Source organism: Lampetra planeri, chromosome 62 (assembly GCF_965212315.1).
Source record: "Lampetra planeri chromosome 62, kcLamPlan1.2.h2, whole genome shotgun sequence".
In the NCBI taxonomy this organism is placed as follows: Eukaryota; Metazoa; Chordata; class Hyperoartia; order Petromyzontiformes; family Petromyzontidae; genus Lampetra; species Lampetra planeri.
This window is the reverse complement of record NC_136168.1, coordinates 3,299,142-3,314,813: the sequence shown is the minus strand read 5'-3', so window position 1 is coordinate 3,314,813 and position 15,672 is coordinate 3,299,142. Positions and strand designations below refer to the sequence as shown.

The window sequence follows — 15,672 nt, the reverse complement described above, 5'->3', positions numbered from 1 at the left end:
ATTTGCTATACAGCCCAGATAATGCGACTAATCGCCAACCTTAAACACGCGGTCGTTCATAAAAGTCGAAGGCGGTATAGTACTATAGTGATAGAGCAAATGCAGAATCACTGAACAGCGATTGATAGTTTGAAAGCATTTAGCGCGGGGCCCTAGAAAGTTGCGGGGCCAGTAGCTACTACACATGTAGTAGTAGCTACCACACATGTAGTAGTAGCTACCACACATGTAGCAGTAGCTACCACACATGTAGCAGTAGCTACCACACATGTAGCAGTAGCTACCACACATGTAGCAGTAGCTACCACACATGTAGTAGTAGCTACTACATATGCACCACACAAGGGCCCCGCGATAAAGGCTTTGAAGCTAGCAATTCCGGTTCAGTGATTCTGCACTTGCTCTATCACTATAGTACTATACCACCTTCGACTTTTATGAACGACTGGGTGTTTAAGCTGTATCAAGTGAGGCAATGATTCAAGATGTAATCCCTTAAAAGCGAGTTGAGGGGGGAGGGAGAGGGAGGGGGGAGCTCATCAGACTATGGTAGCCAATGAAAGGAACGTATCGGGAGGGAGGGGGGGCGCAAGCGGCCAATTACTGCACACGCCAACACAATGGTGTTGGCGTGTGCAGTAATTGGCCGCTTGGGCACAAGCGCTTCCACGTCCATCGCCCACCCTTTTGGCCTCGCCCCCCCTCCCTCCCGATACGTTCCTTTCATTGGCTACCATAGTCTGATGAGCTCCCCGCTCCCTCTCCCTCCCCCCTCAACTCGCTTTTAAGGGATTACATCTTGAATCATTGCCTCACTTGATGCAGCTAATCTGGCTGTGACGGTCCCACCTGATGACGGAGACTTGTGTTGCCTCCGAAACGTCGTGATTTTTGTTTTTTTATTTTATTTTACTTTCTACGTGACTTTACTGAAAAAAACCTAAGAAGATGATTCCTTGCAGTCACGAAAGCTTCAAATCTAGAATTAATGGGTGTTTAAGATTAGAGATTTGTCGCATTATCTGGCTGTATAGCAAATGAAAAAAATACAATGACTTTACTATGCGAGTTAAACATTCGTGTTTTAATATTTACGTGTTTTTTTTTAATTTTATTTAGGGCCCCTTTATAACATCATACGCTACAGGCTCCGCACTTCGCTTAATCCGGCACTGGCACTGACCGATGACGCGCGTGGCTTTCGTCGTTGTCAGAGATTACGCGGTGATGGAGGGACCACCGGGGCTCTCCAAGCTGATGCTGTGGCACGATGAGTACGCGCAGCCCACCTCCACACATGCTCAGCAGCAACAGCAGCTGATGATGCTGCATCATCATCATCAACAGCAGCAGCAGCAGCACCAACAGCACCACCTGCAGCAGCAGCAGCAGCACGCCAGCACGTACCTACGGTGAGCCTGATGAAAACGTCGACTGCTCTGTTTGTGATTTGAAGCTTTCGTGACTGCAGGAATCCATTTGGTTCTTTCGGTAAAGTCACGTGGGTAGAAAATAAAATAAATCATGGCCCATCCATGTCATCATTTTATTTTTATTAATTTAAATTTTTTTACCTACGTGACTTTACCGGAAAAAAACTAAGAATGGGAAAGCATGGTCTGCTGCTGATGCAACTGTTTTAAAAAACTGTTTTAAAAACTGTTTAAAAAGTCTGTTTTTAAAACAGTCTGCATCAGCAGCAGACCATGCTTTCCCACCTGATGATGACATGGATGGGTCATGATTTTTTAAAAACAATTTTTAAAACAGTTTTTAAAACAGTCTGCATCAGCAGCAGACCATGCTTTCCCACCTGATGATGACATGGATGGGTCATGATTTTTTAAAAACAATTTTTAAAACAGTTTTTAAAAACAGTCTGCATCAGCAGCAGACCATGTTTTCCCACCTGATGATGACATGGATGGGTCATGATTTTTTAAAAACAATTTTTAAAACAGTTTTTAAAACAGTCTGCATCAGCAGCAGACCATGCTTTCCCACCTGATGATGACATGGATGGGTCATGATTTTTTAAAAACAATTTTTAAAACAGTTTTTAAAAACAGTCTGCATCAGCAGCAGACCATGCTTTCCCACCTGATGATGACATGGATGGGTCATGATTTTTTAAAAACAATTTTTAAAACAGTTTTTAAAAACAGTCTGCATCAGCAGCAGACCATGCTTTCCCACCTGATGATGACATGGATGGGTCATGATTTTTTAAAAACAATTTTTAAAACAGTTTTTAAAACAGTCTGCATCAACAGGAGACCATGCTTTCCCACCTGATGATGGACGCTTGTGTTGCGCCCGAAACTTCGTGATTTATTTTATTTTATGCCTACGTGACTTTACTGAAAGAACCAAGAAGACAAAGATCCCCCGTGTAGCCTTAACAACAGACTGTTGGGGCAAGTGCTGTTAGCGAGCAGCACCCAGAAAATTTGAAAAAAGTGACGTTTAGAAAAAACGGCCACTTTATTCTAAATTTATTGCTGTGGTTTTCACACCTGATGACGATTACTTGTGTTGCAATCGAAACGTCGTCAGAATTTAATAGTTGTATTTATTATTATTTTATTATTTCCCTTCTACGTGACTTTACCGAAAGAACCAAGAATATGAATCCCTGCAGTTACGAAAGCTTTAAATCGAAATTTGTTCGTTTTGTTAATGGAATCATGGGGGGCGGGAAGTAATCAAGTTGATTCACGATGACTTCGACTTCGCATCGCAAACCTCGTGGTAGCGTCTTTGACTCAGCCAATCGGACAAACACGGCGGTCACCGCATCGCGCGACGCTTTCAGATGGGTTTCCGCGGCCGTCTGGAACGCTCTTTTCCTTCCGATAATCGGAAGCCCTTGGGAACCATTACTATATTATACCGTTATCAATTATACTATTATAATGTTATAATTAGAATGTTACAATGTTATCATTACAATTCTACAATTATAATAGTACAATGCTACAATTATAATATCACAACCCTAAAATTATAATATTACAATGAGACAATTAAAATATTATAATGAACTAATTATAATATTACAATGCAAAATTATAATAGTACATCATTGGAACCTCATTTGCCAGTGAAAACTATGATAATTAGTTTTTTACCCTTCTATCTGGCAACAAAACTGACACCCTTTTTTCTTTACAAGGAGTCATGTTTGCATAGACCACAATACCTGCAGTCATAATGCAAACAAAAAGCATAACTCTGATAATGTATGCACTGTCCTTGAAGTTGATTGGTCCACACCCGAGACAGCTTTCCTTAGAGCCTAGTCTCACATGGTGTCATCTAGTCCAAGCCATGTGAGACTTCAAGGACAGTGCATATATTATCAGTGATGTTTTTTGTTTGCATTATGGCTGCAGGTATTGTGGTCTATGCAAACATGATTCCCTGTAAAAAAGGTGTCAGTTTTGTTGCCAGATAGAAGGGTGAAAAAACAATTATCATATAATAGTACATGTTTTTATTATATTACAATTAGAAAATTCTAATATTACAATGAGTTAATTATAACATTTCAATGACGCAATTATAATATTACAATGAGGCAATTCCAATATTACAATGAGCTGATTAGCATATTACAATGGCATAATTATAATATTATACTGGTCGGAACGAAGTGGACCAGACCACCAATAGATTAATGTGTCCGTCCGTCCGTCCGTCCGCGTCCGTCCGTCCAACCGCGTTTGTCCGTCCGTCCGTCCGCGTTTGTCCGTCCGTCCGTCCGCGTTTGTCCGTCCGTCCGTCCGCGTTTGTCCGTCCGCGTTTGTCCGTCCGTCCGTCCGTGTATCAACATCGCCCCCTACTGCAAACACTTGGCATGACCCTGTCCGACAAGATGGCCGCCCGCTCCCCCTGCAATCTGTGAATTAAACAAGATGGCCGTCGCTTCCGGCGCATCACGGCAAAACTTTAAACTTCGCTTCAAAATTACTTTACTGAAACGCAGCACTTTATTTAAAAAATTACTTTACTGAAACGCAGCACGTTTTTTTAACACAGAGACAAGAAACATTTATTAACACAGAGACGAGATACATTTAATCGCCTTATTTGTGCACGAAAAGCACGGCGCGAGGCCTAGTGCGGCAGGCTTCACGAGGCCTAGTGCGGCAGGCTTATTAACACAGAGATGAAACGCAGCACGTTTATTTAAAAAAAAATTACTTTACTGAAACGCAGCACTTTTTTAACACAGAGACAAGAAACATTTATTAACACAGAGACGAGATACATTTAATTGCCTTATTTGTGCACGAAAAGCACGGCGCGAGGCCTAGTGCGGCAGGCTTCGCGAGGCCTAGTGCGGCAGGCTTATTAACACAGAGATGAAACGCAGCACGTTTATTAAAAAAAAAATTACTTTACTGAAACACAGCACGTTTTTTTAACACAGAGACAAGAAACATTTATTAACACAGAGACGAGATACATTTAATCGCCTTATTTGTGCACGAAAAGCACGGTGCGAGGCCTAGTGCGGCAGGCTTCGCGAGGCCTAGTGCGGCAGGCTTCGCGAGGCCTAGTGCAGAAGGTGGTGGTGGGTGGTGGTGGTGGGGGGTGGTGGTGGGTGGTGGTGGTGGGGGCTGGTGGTGGGGGGTGGTGGTGGGGGGTGGTGAGGGGTGGTGGGGGGTGGGGAGGGCTGGTGTTGAGGGTGGTGTTGGGGGGTCTTTAAATCTCACAGCGTTTCTTGTCAAAACAAACACTTTCAATTAACGTTACACCAGAATACAGTAATTTTTTCTTTAACTCCTCTATACCCGGTCGATATCCCTGTATCGGTACTAAGTATTATTCCTACCAGCCCACCCCGCAGGGTCCTGTTAATGAGCTGATTAGCATATTTCACGTTAGCCCCGCCCACGGCGACGACGTCACGCCGTCACAGAGTTCCGCCATGTGCTCGCTGCTGGTCAATGGGCCGCGTATTATTTGTTGTTTTCGTTCGCGCGACGCAGCCGTTGGGTCGTTTACAATCCCCGATGGTTGCTGCTGCTGCTGCTGTTGTTGTTGTTGCGGCTACACGCGAGAGTTAGGGAGAGATGAGAGAGAGACAAATGAATAAGTGAGACGAGAGGAGGCAGCAGCAGCAGCAGCGGCGGCGGCGGTAGTGAGGAGAGGGAGGCGGGAGGAGAGAGGCCTGGAGGCGCCATCGCCGCGTCGTGGACGAGGAGAGAGAAGAGGGGAGGGAGGGACGAGGGGAGGGGGAGACGAGGAGAGGGGGGGAGGGGGAGGGGGGGACGAGGAGGAGGGGGGGACGAGGAGGAGGGGGGGACGAGGAGAGGGGGAGGAGGGTGAGGGTGGGAGGAGGGGGGGAGGAGAGGGGGCGAGGGGAGGGGGAGACGAGGAGAGGGGGAGGAGGGTGAGGGTGGGAGGAGGGGGGGAGGAGAGGGGGGGGGGGCGAGGGGAGGGGGAGACGAGGAGAGGGGGAGGAGGAGGGGGAGACGAGGAGAGGGGGGGAGGGGGGGGACGAGGAGGAGGGGGGGACGAGGAGAGGGGGAGGAGGGTGAGGGGGGAAGGGGGGAGGAGAGGGGGGGGGGAGGAGGAGGGGGGGACGAGGGGAGGGGTGGGGACGAGAGGGGGAGGGGGGTGACGAGGAGAGGGGGGACGAGGGGAGGGGGCGGGACGAGGGGAGGGGACGAGAGGGGGAGGGGGGGACGAGGGGAGGGGTGGGGACGAGGGGGGGGGGACGAGGGGAGGGGACGAGGGGAGGGGGGGGGACGAGGGGAGGGGGTGGACGAGGTGTGAGGTGAGAGACGGCGAGAGAAGAGTTAAAGTGGACGAGGCGGGGCGAGGGAGCGAGACGCGCGGAGACGGAGCGAGGTGGACGAGGTGGTGGACGAGGAGGTGGAGTGGGGTGTGGGAGCGAGACACGAGAGAGGCCTCAGGCGACCTCCCCCGCCATGGCGTGGACGCTGAAGCTGCCGCTGCCTGACGAGGCCATCGAGTCGGGGCTGGCGCACGACTTTGACTCGAGCCTGTCGGGCATCGGGCAGGAGCTGGGGGCCGGGGCCTACAGCATGAGGTAGAGCCTGCAGGGAGAGCTGGGGGGGACCTGGGGATGACTACAGCATGAGGGTGACTACAGCATGAGGTAGAGCCTGCAGGGAAAGCTGGGGTGACTACAGCATGAGGGAGAGCCTGCAGGGAGAGCTGGGGTGACTACAGCATGAGGTAGAGCCTGCAGGGAGAGCTGGGGTGACTACAGCATGAGGTAGAGCCTGCAGGGAGAGCTGGGGGGGACCTGGGGGTGACTACAGCATGAGGGTGACTACAGCATGAGGTAGAGCCTGCAGAGGGAGCTGGGGTGGACTACAGCATGAGGGAGAGCCTGCAGGGAGAGTTGGGGTGACTACAGCATGAGGTAGAGCCTGCAGGGAGAGGTGGGGTGGACCTGGGGGTGACTACAGCATGAGGGTGACTACAGCATGAGGTAGAGCCTGCAGAGGGAGCTGGGGTGGACTACAGCATGAGGGAGAGCCTGCAGGGAGAGTTGGGGTGACTACAGCATGAGGTAGAGCCTGCAGGGAGAGGTGGGGTGGACCTGGGGGTGACTACAGCATGAGGGTGACTACAGCATGAGGTAGAGCCTGCAGGGAGAGCTGTGGTGACTACAGCATGAGGTAGAGCCTGCAGGGAGAGCTGGGGTGACTACAGCATGAGGTAGAGCCTGCAGGGAGAGCTGGGGTGGACCTGGGGGTGACTACAGCATGAGGGTGACTACAGCATGAGGTAGAGCCTGCAGGGAGAGCTGGGGTGACTACAGCATGAGGGAGAGCCTGCAGGGAGAGCTGGGGTGACTACAGCATGAGGTAGAGCCTGCAGGGAGAGTTGGAGTGACTACAGCATGAGGGAGAGCCTGCAGGGAGAGCTGGGGTGACTACAGCATGAGGGAGAGCTGGGGGTGACTACAGCATGAGGGTGACTACAGCCTGAGGGAGAGCTGGGAGCCGGGGCCTACAGCATGAGGTAGAGCCTGCAGGGAGAGCTGGGGTGGACTACAGCATGAGGGTGACTACAGCATGAGGTAGAGCCTGCAGGGAGAGCTGGGGTGGACTACAGCATGAGGTAGAGCCTGCAGGGAGAGCTGGGGGTGGACTACAGCATGAGGGTGACTACAGCATGAGGTAGAGCCTGAGGGAGAGCTGGGATGACTACAGCATGAGGGTGACTACAGCATGAGGTAGAGTCTGCAGGGAGAGCTGGGGGTGACTACAGCATGAGGTAGAGTCTGCAGGGAGAGCTGGGGAAGCTGGGGATGACTACAGCATGAAGTAGAGTCTGCAGGGAGAGCTGGGTATGACTACAGCATGAGGTAGAGTCTGCAGGGAGAGCTGGGATGACTACAGCATGAGGTAGAGTCTGCAGGGAGAGCTGGGGATGACTACAGCATGAGGGTGACTACAGCATGAGGTAGAGTCTGCAGGGAGAGCTGGGGTGACTACAGCATGAGGTAGAGCCTGCAGGGAGAGCTGGGGTGGACTACAGCATGAGGTAGAGCCTGCAGGGAGAGCTGGGGTGGACTACAGCATGAGGTAGAGCCTGCAGGGAGAGCTGGGATGGACTACAGCATGAGGTAGAGTCTGCAGGGAGAGCTGGGGTGGACTACAGCATGAGGTAGAGCCTGCAGGGAGAGCTGGGGTGACTACAGCATGAGGTAGAGCTGGGGGCCGGGGCCTACAGCATGAGGTAGAGCCTGCAGGGAGAACTGGGGGGACTACAGCATGAGGGTGGACTACAGCATGAGGTAGAGCCTGCAGGGAGAGCTGGGATGACTACAGCATGAGGTAGAGCCTGAGGGAGAGCTGGGGCGACTATAGCATGAGGTAGAGCCTGCAGGGAGAGCTGGGGTGGACTACAGCATGAGGTAGAGCCTGCAGGGAGAGCTGAGATGACTACAGCATGAGGTAGAGCCTGGGGGTGACTACAGCATGATGTAGAGCCTGCAGGGAGAGCTGGGAGTGACTACAGCATGAGGTAGAGCCTGGGGGTGACTACAGCATGATGGAGAGCTGGGGATGACTACAGCATGAGGTAGAACCTGCGGGGAGAGCTGGGAGTGACTACAGCATGAGGTAGAGCTGGGGGTGACTACAGCATGAGGTAGAGCCTGCAGGGAGAGCTGGGAGTGACTACAGCATGAGGTAGAGCTGGGGGTGACTACAGCATGAGGTAGAGCCTGCAGGGAGAGCTGGGGGTGACTACAGCATGAGGGAGAGCTGGGGTGACTACAGCGTGAGGGAGAGCTGGGGATGGAGTACAGCATGAGGTAGAGTTGGGGGTGACTACAGCATGAGGGAGAGCTGGGGGTGGACTACAGCCTGAGGTAGAGCTGGGGGCCGGAGCCTACAGCATGAGGTAGAGCCTGGGGGTGGACTACAGCCTGAGGTAGAGGTGGGGGTGACTACAGCATGAGGTAGAGCCTGGGGGTGACTACAGCATGAGGTAGAGCCTGCAGGGAGAGCTGGGGTTGACCACGGCATGAGGGAGACACTGCAGGGAGAGCTGGGGGGTGACTACGGCACGAGGTCGAGGCAAGGAAGCGTGTCTGACTTTTCCCTCGCCATAGGAACGTGTAATTTCCACCACCGGCTCAGGGTCGGGAGCTGGAGGTGGTGGGGGAGGGGAGGGGAGGGGTGGCTGTAAACAGGTGGAGCAACAATGGCTTCACTGCTCATCCCCAGCGGCAGGAGGTGTCTAACGAGGAAGACTCGCTCGCCCCCTCGCTCGCCCCCTCGCTCGCCCTCACGCTCGCCCTCACGCTCGCCCTCATGCTCGCCCTCACGCTCGCTCTCTCGCTAGCTCGCTCGCCCTCTCGCTCGCTCGCCCTCTCTCTCGCTCGCTCTCACGCTCGCCCTCTCGCTCGCCCTCACGCTCGCTCTCACGCTCGCCCTCACGCTCGCCCTCTCGCTCGCTCGCTCTCTGCGGAGTCGTCAGCTGGCACCGTGGAAGGTCGCGGTAACGCCGATAATATCGCCGATAATTTTGCCGATAATTTCGACGATAATATCGCCGATAATTTCGACGATAATATCGCCGATAATTTCGACGATAATATCGCCGTCCCATCTTTAATTCAGCTGTGCGTTGGTCTTCCCCCTCTCACCCTACCGCCCCCCCCCCCCCCCACTTTCTCCCCCCCCCCCCACCACTTTCTCCCCCCCCCCCCCCCCACTTTGCCCCCCGCCGTGCTACACGTTGCAGCGACGTGTTGGCTCTGCCCATCTTCAAGCAGGAGGAGTCGAACCTGTCGAGCGAGAGCGACGCGAAGCAGCCCCCCTTCCAGTACGTGCTGTGCGCCGCCACGTCGCCCGCCATCAAGCTCCACGACGAGACGCTCACCTACCTCAACCAAGGTTCGCAACCACTACCACAACCTCCAACCGCAACCACTACCACACCCGCAACCACACCCCCAACCACACCCACAACCACAATCACAACCACACCCTCAACCACAATTACAACCACAACTGCAACCACAACTTCAACTACAACCCCAACCACAATCACAACCCCAATCACAACCCCAATTACAACCCCAACCACAACTCCAACCACAACTCCAACCACAACTCCAACCACAACCCAACCACAAAACCAACCACTACTCTAACCACAACCTTAACCACACCACAACCCCAACCACAACTCTAGCCACTTCTCCAACTACAATCCCAGCCACAACCCCAGTCACAACCACAACCTCGGCCACAACCCCAGCCACAACCACAACACCAGCCACAACCTCAGCCACAACCCCAGACACAACTACAAACCCAGGCACAACCCCAGACACAACCCCAGCCACAACCCCAGACACAACCACAACCCTAGCCACAACCCCAGCCCCAAACCCAACGCCAACCACAACCAACCTACCCCAATGCCCCATGGGGGCCGTTCCTACCAACGTACACACACACACACAAGCGCGTGCGTGTGTGTGTGGCGTTTGGGTGGCTCACGGCAGACCTGGCTGGGACGGTCGATTGCAGTTGCAGATTGTGTACAGTAATCGTCACAAGCGATTCTTCTTATCTCTTGGTACGGCTGCGTCTACAGCGCAACAACGACACATTTAAATTTCGATTTGAAGCTTTCGTGACTGCAGGGGTTCATCTTCTTGGTTCTTTCGGTAAAGTCACGTAGAATGGAAATAATAAAATAATACAAATAAAACATAATAAACTATTTCTCACGACGTTTCGGCCACAACGCAAGCAGCCGTCCTCAGGTGAAGAACAGGTCTGTCGGAAAGACAGCTCATTCAGACGGAAAGACAGCTCATTCAGATGCTGTCTTCTCGACAGACCTGTTCTTCACGTGAGGACGGCTGCTTGCGTTGTGGCCGAAACGTCGTGAGAAATATTTTATCATGTTTTATTATTTTATTACTTCCCTTCTACGTGACTTTACCGAAAGAACCAAGAAAACGACACATTTCACATTCGGGTGGTCGGGCCAGGCAACCGCTGTCAGCGGCAGCGGAGCAACGTGTCGCCGTGATGCCTCCTTCGTATCTGTGGGACCGGGCATTGCGTCGCTGTATGTTGTACGCTCTGGTCTGGATGACCACAGCGATGTATGCATGTGCGCTGATCTTCCTTCGCAACTTACGTAGCTAACCTCGCACTCGGTGTGGGCAGGTAATATAATCGGTCGTGGTGGATATGCGACGGTCGGGATGTGTGCCGACGCTTTACCGAACGGCGTTTGGATCTCCGGTGGTGGTTCGTAGGTGAACATGCTGAAACTGAAATCTATTTTTAAATCCTTTATATTAAATTAGCTTGCTTGCTTGCCTGCGCGCTTACGACCGTGCAAATCTTTCGGTCGTTTTTTAACCCACTTCCCGTGATCCAATCGAGCTGACATTTTGCACACAGACTCGTTGTGCGTGACAATTTATTTTCGTGAAAAAAAAAAATTCAAAAATTTGACACTTTTTAGGTAAATTTTTTTTATTTAATTTAATTACCAATTGCTTAATGGTGGCAGGCAATCATCTGACCCATAGGTGGCAGCCATCTCAAGCCAGAGGACGAGAGGACTCTAGCCGCCCGTTTGTTTTTACGGGTTAATTTTTTATCTTACCAGGTAAGGGCCCACTTGACCCACGTGGTGGCTCTTCTTCCGAAGTGACCTTGCAATCGCAAATGATATCCCAACGAGAAGTGGCTTTTTCACGCGTGGAAATTTATAGCAGAGAGCCAGAGATACTCAATCTTCGAACGCGCGTTTCTTAAGAGTCTTGCCCACACGTTTTCCGTCCGCCGCGATACAGCGACCCAGAGTTCGCGCAAACGACGGTCGCCCCCTTTCAGTCCTTGTCCCGGTGGAGCGGACCGCATTGCATCGTTGCGGTTTCCGCTGGATCCCGCTCGGCACGTCCGTGTCACCGCCCCAGCCGGACCGGACTCGCGTGCTGCCGGCGTCGGGGGACGGGGGGGGGGGGGTAGTCAGAGCAAATTTCTCTCCTCTTGAGCCAGTGGCGGAAACTCGACGTTCCTATGGCGGGGGCGGTAGGAGGGGGGGGTCCGCGGCGAGTCTATCCGTAGGACAACCACCGCTGACTCGCCGACGTGTGGATGCTCGTTGTGTTGACTCCGGAGGGAGAGAGATGTTGGTGCCGAGTCGAGCCCCTTTCCACCTCTCCCGACCACCAGGATTTGAACTCGCAATCTTCGGAATTGCGGAGTGGTCGTCCTTCGGATGCACTTGCACCCGCCGCAGGAATGTGGAAACTCCAACGGGAGATCGGCGCCGTCCCGCTGTTCGTTTGAGCAGGAAACCACGCCGACGCTCGACGGGCATCGCAATTGCGGCTCGCGCCGATGTTTGGACACGCTTCTGTCCGCGTCCGGAGCGCTGACGCCACCGTCATACCCTTGTGTGTGTGTGCGCGCGCGCGTGTGTCCGTGTGTTGGCAGGTCAGTCGTACGAGTTGAGAATGCTGGATAACAGGAAGATGGGAGAACTCCCAGAGATCAACGGCAAATATGTCAAGGTGCGGGGGGGCGGCGGACGCACCAATGTCATTGCCGCGGGGCGGTTCGCTCGATGACGTTGCTTTGACACAACCCCCAGGTGTCCCCTTGCACAGAGGCAGCCACAGGCGCGCAGTTGCCAACGGATCACCGGCTGAACGTGGGTCGGCAGCTGCCCGCTCGCGCGCGGCGTTGGCTGGCGCCGTGCCGTGACGTGGCCGTCGAATAACGCGTGGCACCCCAAGCATCGTCATTGATGACGATGGTGACGTCGGTGACATCGTCGTCATCGTTTATTACCAGAATCGGCATCTTTGTTTGGGCTGGAGGAGGAATCCGATGAGCTATGAAGCTTACTCTTTGGTTCTTTCGGTAAAGTCACGTTGGTATAAAATATAAAATAAATTAAAATAAATTAAATCGCCACGTTTCGGGCGCAACGCAAGCGTCCGTCATCAGGTGGGACAAGCACAGCAAGAAACAATTGTCTTCTTGGTTCTTTTGGTAAAGTCATGTAGAAGGGAAGTAATAAAATAATAAAAATAAAACATAATAAAATAAAATAATTCTCACGACATTTCGGCTACAATGCAAGCAGCCGTCTTCACCTGAAGACGGCTGCTTTCTTCAGGTGAAGACGGCTGCTTGCGTTGTAGCCGAAACGTCGTGAGAATTATTTTATTTTATTATGTTTTATTTTTATAATTTTATTCCCTTCTACGTGACTTTACCGAAAGAACCAAGAAGATGAATCCCTGCAGTCACGAAAGCTTTAAATCGAAAAGAAACAATTGATGAAGTGGGCAAAAGAGCTGCTAGTAAACAAGGGGTTATATAGATGAGGCAGGAGGGAGTAGACGGGGTAGAGAGGGTGGGGTGGGGAGAGGGGAGTGGAAATCTGCAAGCTCGACATGCACGGCAAATTTGCAAGTGACGGGAGTAAGAAACTGGAGATGCGGATATGAAGGCAAACTTTAAAGCAGCTCAGGTTTTACCTGCTTAATAACATCCTACTCTTATGTTTTTTCGGTAAAGTCACGTAGGTAAAAAATAAAATTATAAATTAATGAAGGTAATAATGGAAATGAAAAAAATAAATCACGACGTTTCGGAGGCAACGCAAGTCTCCGTCATCAGGTGGGACCGTCACAGCCAGACTTACTGTGTTGCCTCCGAAACGTCGTGATTTATTTTTAATTGTATTTCTATTATTATTTTTATTAATTTTTTATTTTATTTTTTACCAACATGACTTTACCGAAAAAATCTAAGAGTACGAATCCTTGCAGTCACGAAAGCTTCAAATCTCGAATTAATAACATCCTTCCAATTATTGCTCAATTTGTATCCAGTTTGGGCGAGTTTTACAACAGCAGCAGACGATGCCAGTATACAGCAGGCATCAGGGTCGGGATCGAACCCACGACCTCCTGTATACCAGGCGAGATAGTTAACATCTCAGCCACCGTGATGATGATGAGAGAGACACCGCAAACTCCCAGTATACAGCAGGCATCAGGGTCGGGATCGAACCCACGACCTCCTGTATACCAGGCGAGGGAGTTAACATCTCTTAGCCACCGTGATGATGATGAGAGAGACACACAAACTCCCAGTATACAGCAGGCGTAAGGGTCGGGATCGAACCCACGACCTCCTGTATACCAGGCGAGGGAGTTAACATCTCCGAGCCTTGAGACCCAACAAAGCTATCCCTGTGTAAACAAGCGATAAATAATGACAGCACGAAGTCAGCGGTGGTCGGTGCACGCTTCGTGTTGGCTGTGAACGCTACGCACGCCGTAATAGAGGGGGTTTTTTTTGGGGGGGGGAGGGGGGGGGTTAGATCGCGTGAATATAATGCGTCGTTAAACCCGCTGCTATTGGTCGCCAAAAGCCTCCCGCGTTAAACTGGCGACGCGCGCCCCGCTGCGTCCGCCGTGACCGCTCCTTCGCACCACCGTCAAACCGGCGCCGTCTCTCTCTCTCTCTCTCCCGCTGGCGTTGGCAGAGCATCGTGCGCGTCGTGTTTCACGACCGCCGTCTGCAGTACACGGAGCACCAGCAGCTGGAGAGCTGGAAGTGGAATCGTCCTGGGGATCGCATCCTCGATATCGGTGAGCCCGGCGCGATCGCGCTCATGCCTATCTATGTATGCAGTGGCTTTTCTATTTGTTATACGTGTATCTTTTCACGGGGTTAAGTATGGTCAAAAGTTATTCTTTGGTTCTTTCGGTAAAGTCACGTATAAAGATAAAATAATAAATTACATTAAATACTAGCGTACGACGTTTCGATTGCAACACAAGCAATCATCATCAGGTATAAATTAAATATAAACACAAATCTAGTATACTTAGAAATGTAATGTAACACAACAGAGAGTCGGATAACATAACAGTCAACACCCTATCTGGTTGATTACGTTCTTCCTGAGAATGCTAAATTTGAGAGAGAGATTAAACACAGAACCAGAAACATAGACAGACATATAAGCAGACATATATCACAGAGATACATAGAGAGAGAGAGAGCAAACATAGGCACAAAGAGAAACTACGCCTCTGTGTCGAGGCCTTAAATAGAGAAAGGGGGGGGCGTATGCTAGTATTTAATTTAATTTATTATTTTGTCTTTATACGTGACTTTACCAAAAGAACCAAAGAATAATTCCTGCAGTCACGATATGGTCAAAAGCTTCTCGTCCTCCCAAGCATCTCCTACCCTCGCAGCCCGCACGGTGGTGAGCATCTCAACCCCGTTGCGATGACGTGCCTGTACGTACGTCATGGGAACGGAACGGGAAGAAATATTAAATAACTTTTTTTATCGCCACGGAGGCTCCCACAAGGCCATGCGGGGCGGGGAGGGCGCGTGTGGCACGGTGTTTGCGCCGGCTATCGTAGAGCGGCGGTCGTGCCGCTACGGTTCTCCGCGGTGAGTAACGATGCCTTTAAAAAGAACGGCGCCACTACTACGCCTCTCGAAATAAAATGAACGCCTCTGCCCACAGACATGCCAATGTCCGTGGGCATCGTGGACCCGAGGGCAAACCCGACGCTTCTCAACACCGTGGAGTTTCTGTGGGACCCTGCCAAGCGCTCGTCCGTCTTCATCCAGGTGGGAAGAGGCTCCACGCGGCCCTCGCCTTGACACGCGTCGACAGAAGCAACTACGGAGCAGAGGTCACAAACGGGTTTTGATTTCGTACCCGTACCCGGCCGCACCAGGGTCGCAAACGGGTACCCGTACCCTACCCGATACCCAGCTACCCGTACCCGGCCGGGTATCGGGTAGGGTACGGGTACCCGATTGCGACCTCTGGGATGAAGCCATGTTGCAGGCGCGGGTGGGTTGATTCTAGGAACTTGAATTGTGAGAAGAGACAAGACGTTGGGAAATGAGTGACCCGGCTGGGTACGGGTAGCCGTTTGCGACCCTGGTGCGGCCGGGTACGGGTAGGCCGTGAGTCACTGGTGAGTCACCGTTTGTCACTCATTTCCCAACGTCTTGTCTCTTCTCACAATTCAAGTTCGTAGAATCAACCCACCCGCGCCTGCAACATGGCTTCATCGCAGAGGTCGCAATCGGGTACTCGTACCGGTACCCTACCCAATACCCGGCCGAGTACGGGTAGCCGGGT

The 15,672-nt window shown here is 51.8% G+C and overlaps 1 protein-coding gene across 6 annotated transcripts in view; it reads left to right on the top strand.

Moving 5' to 3' along the window:
• Positions 1 to 1,193: 1,193 nt before the first annotated feature.
• Positions 1,194 to 15,672, top strand: part of LOC144736709 (transcription factor CP2-like) — a 36,877-nt gene continuing 22,398 nt past the window's right edge. The window contains exons 1-5 of one of the 6 annotated variants that reach the window (XM_078619332.1): positions 1,194 to 1,412; positions 9,244 to 9,395; positions 11,973 to 12,049; positions 14,041 to 14,146; positions 15,043 to 15,149. In XM_078619332.1, the coding sequence (XP_078475458.1) occupies positions 1,228 to 1,412; positions 9,244 to 9,395; positions 11,973 to 12,049; positions 14,041 to 14,146; positions 15,043 to 15,149 (627 nt within the window). In that variant the 5' untranslated portion in view covers positions 1,194 to 1,227. Of the gene's footprint in view, positions 1,413 to 5,770; positions 6,065 to 6,728; positions 7,729 to 9,243; positions 9,396 to 11,972; positions 12,050 to 14,040; positions 14,147 to 15,042; positions 15,150 to 15,672 lie in introns of those variants that run through there. The other 5 variants (XM_078619334.1, XM_078619333.1, XM_078619335.1 and 2 more) reach the window with 5 other exon arrangements.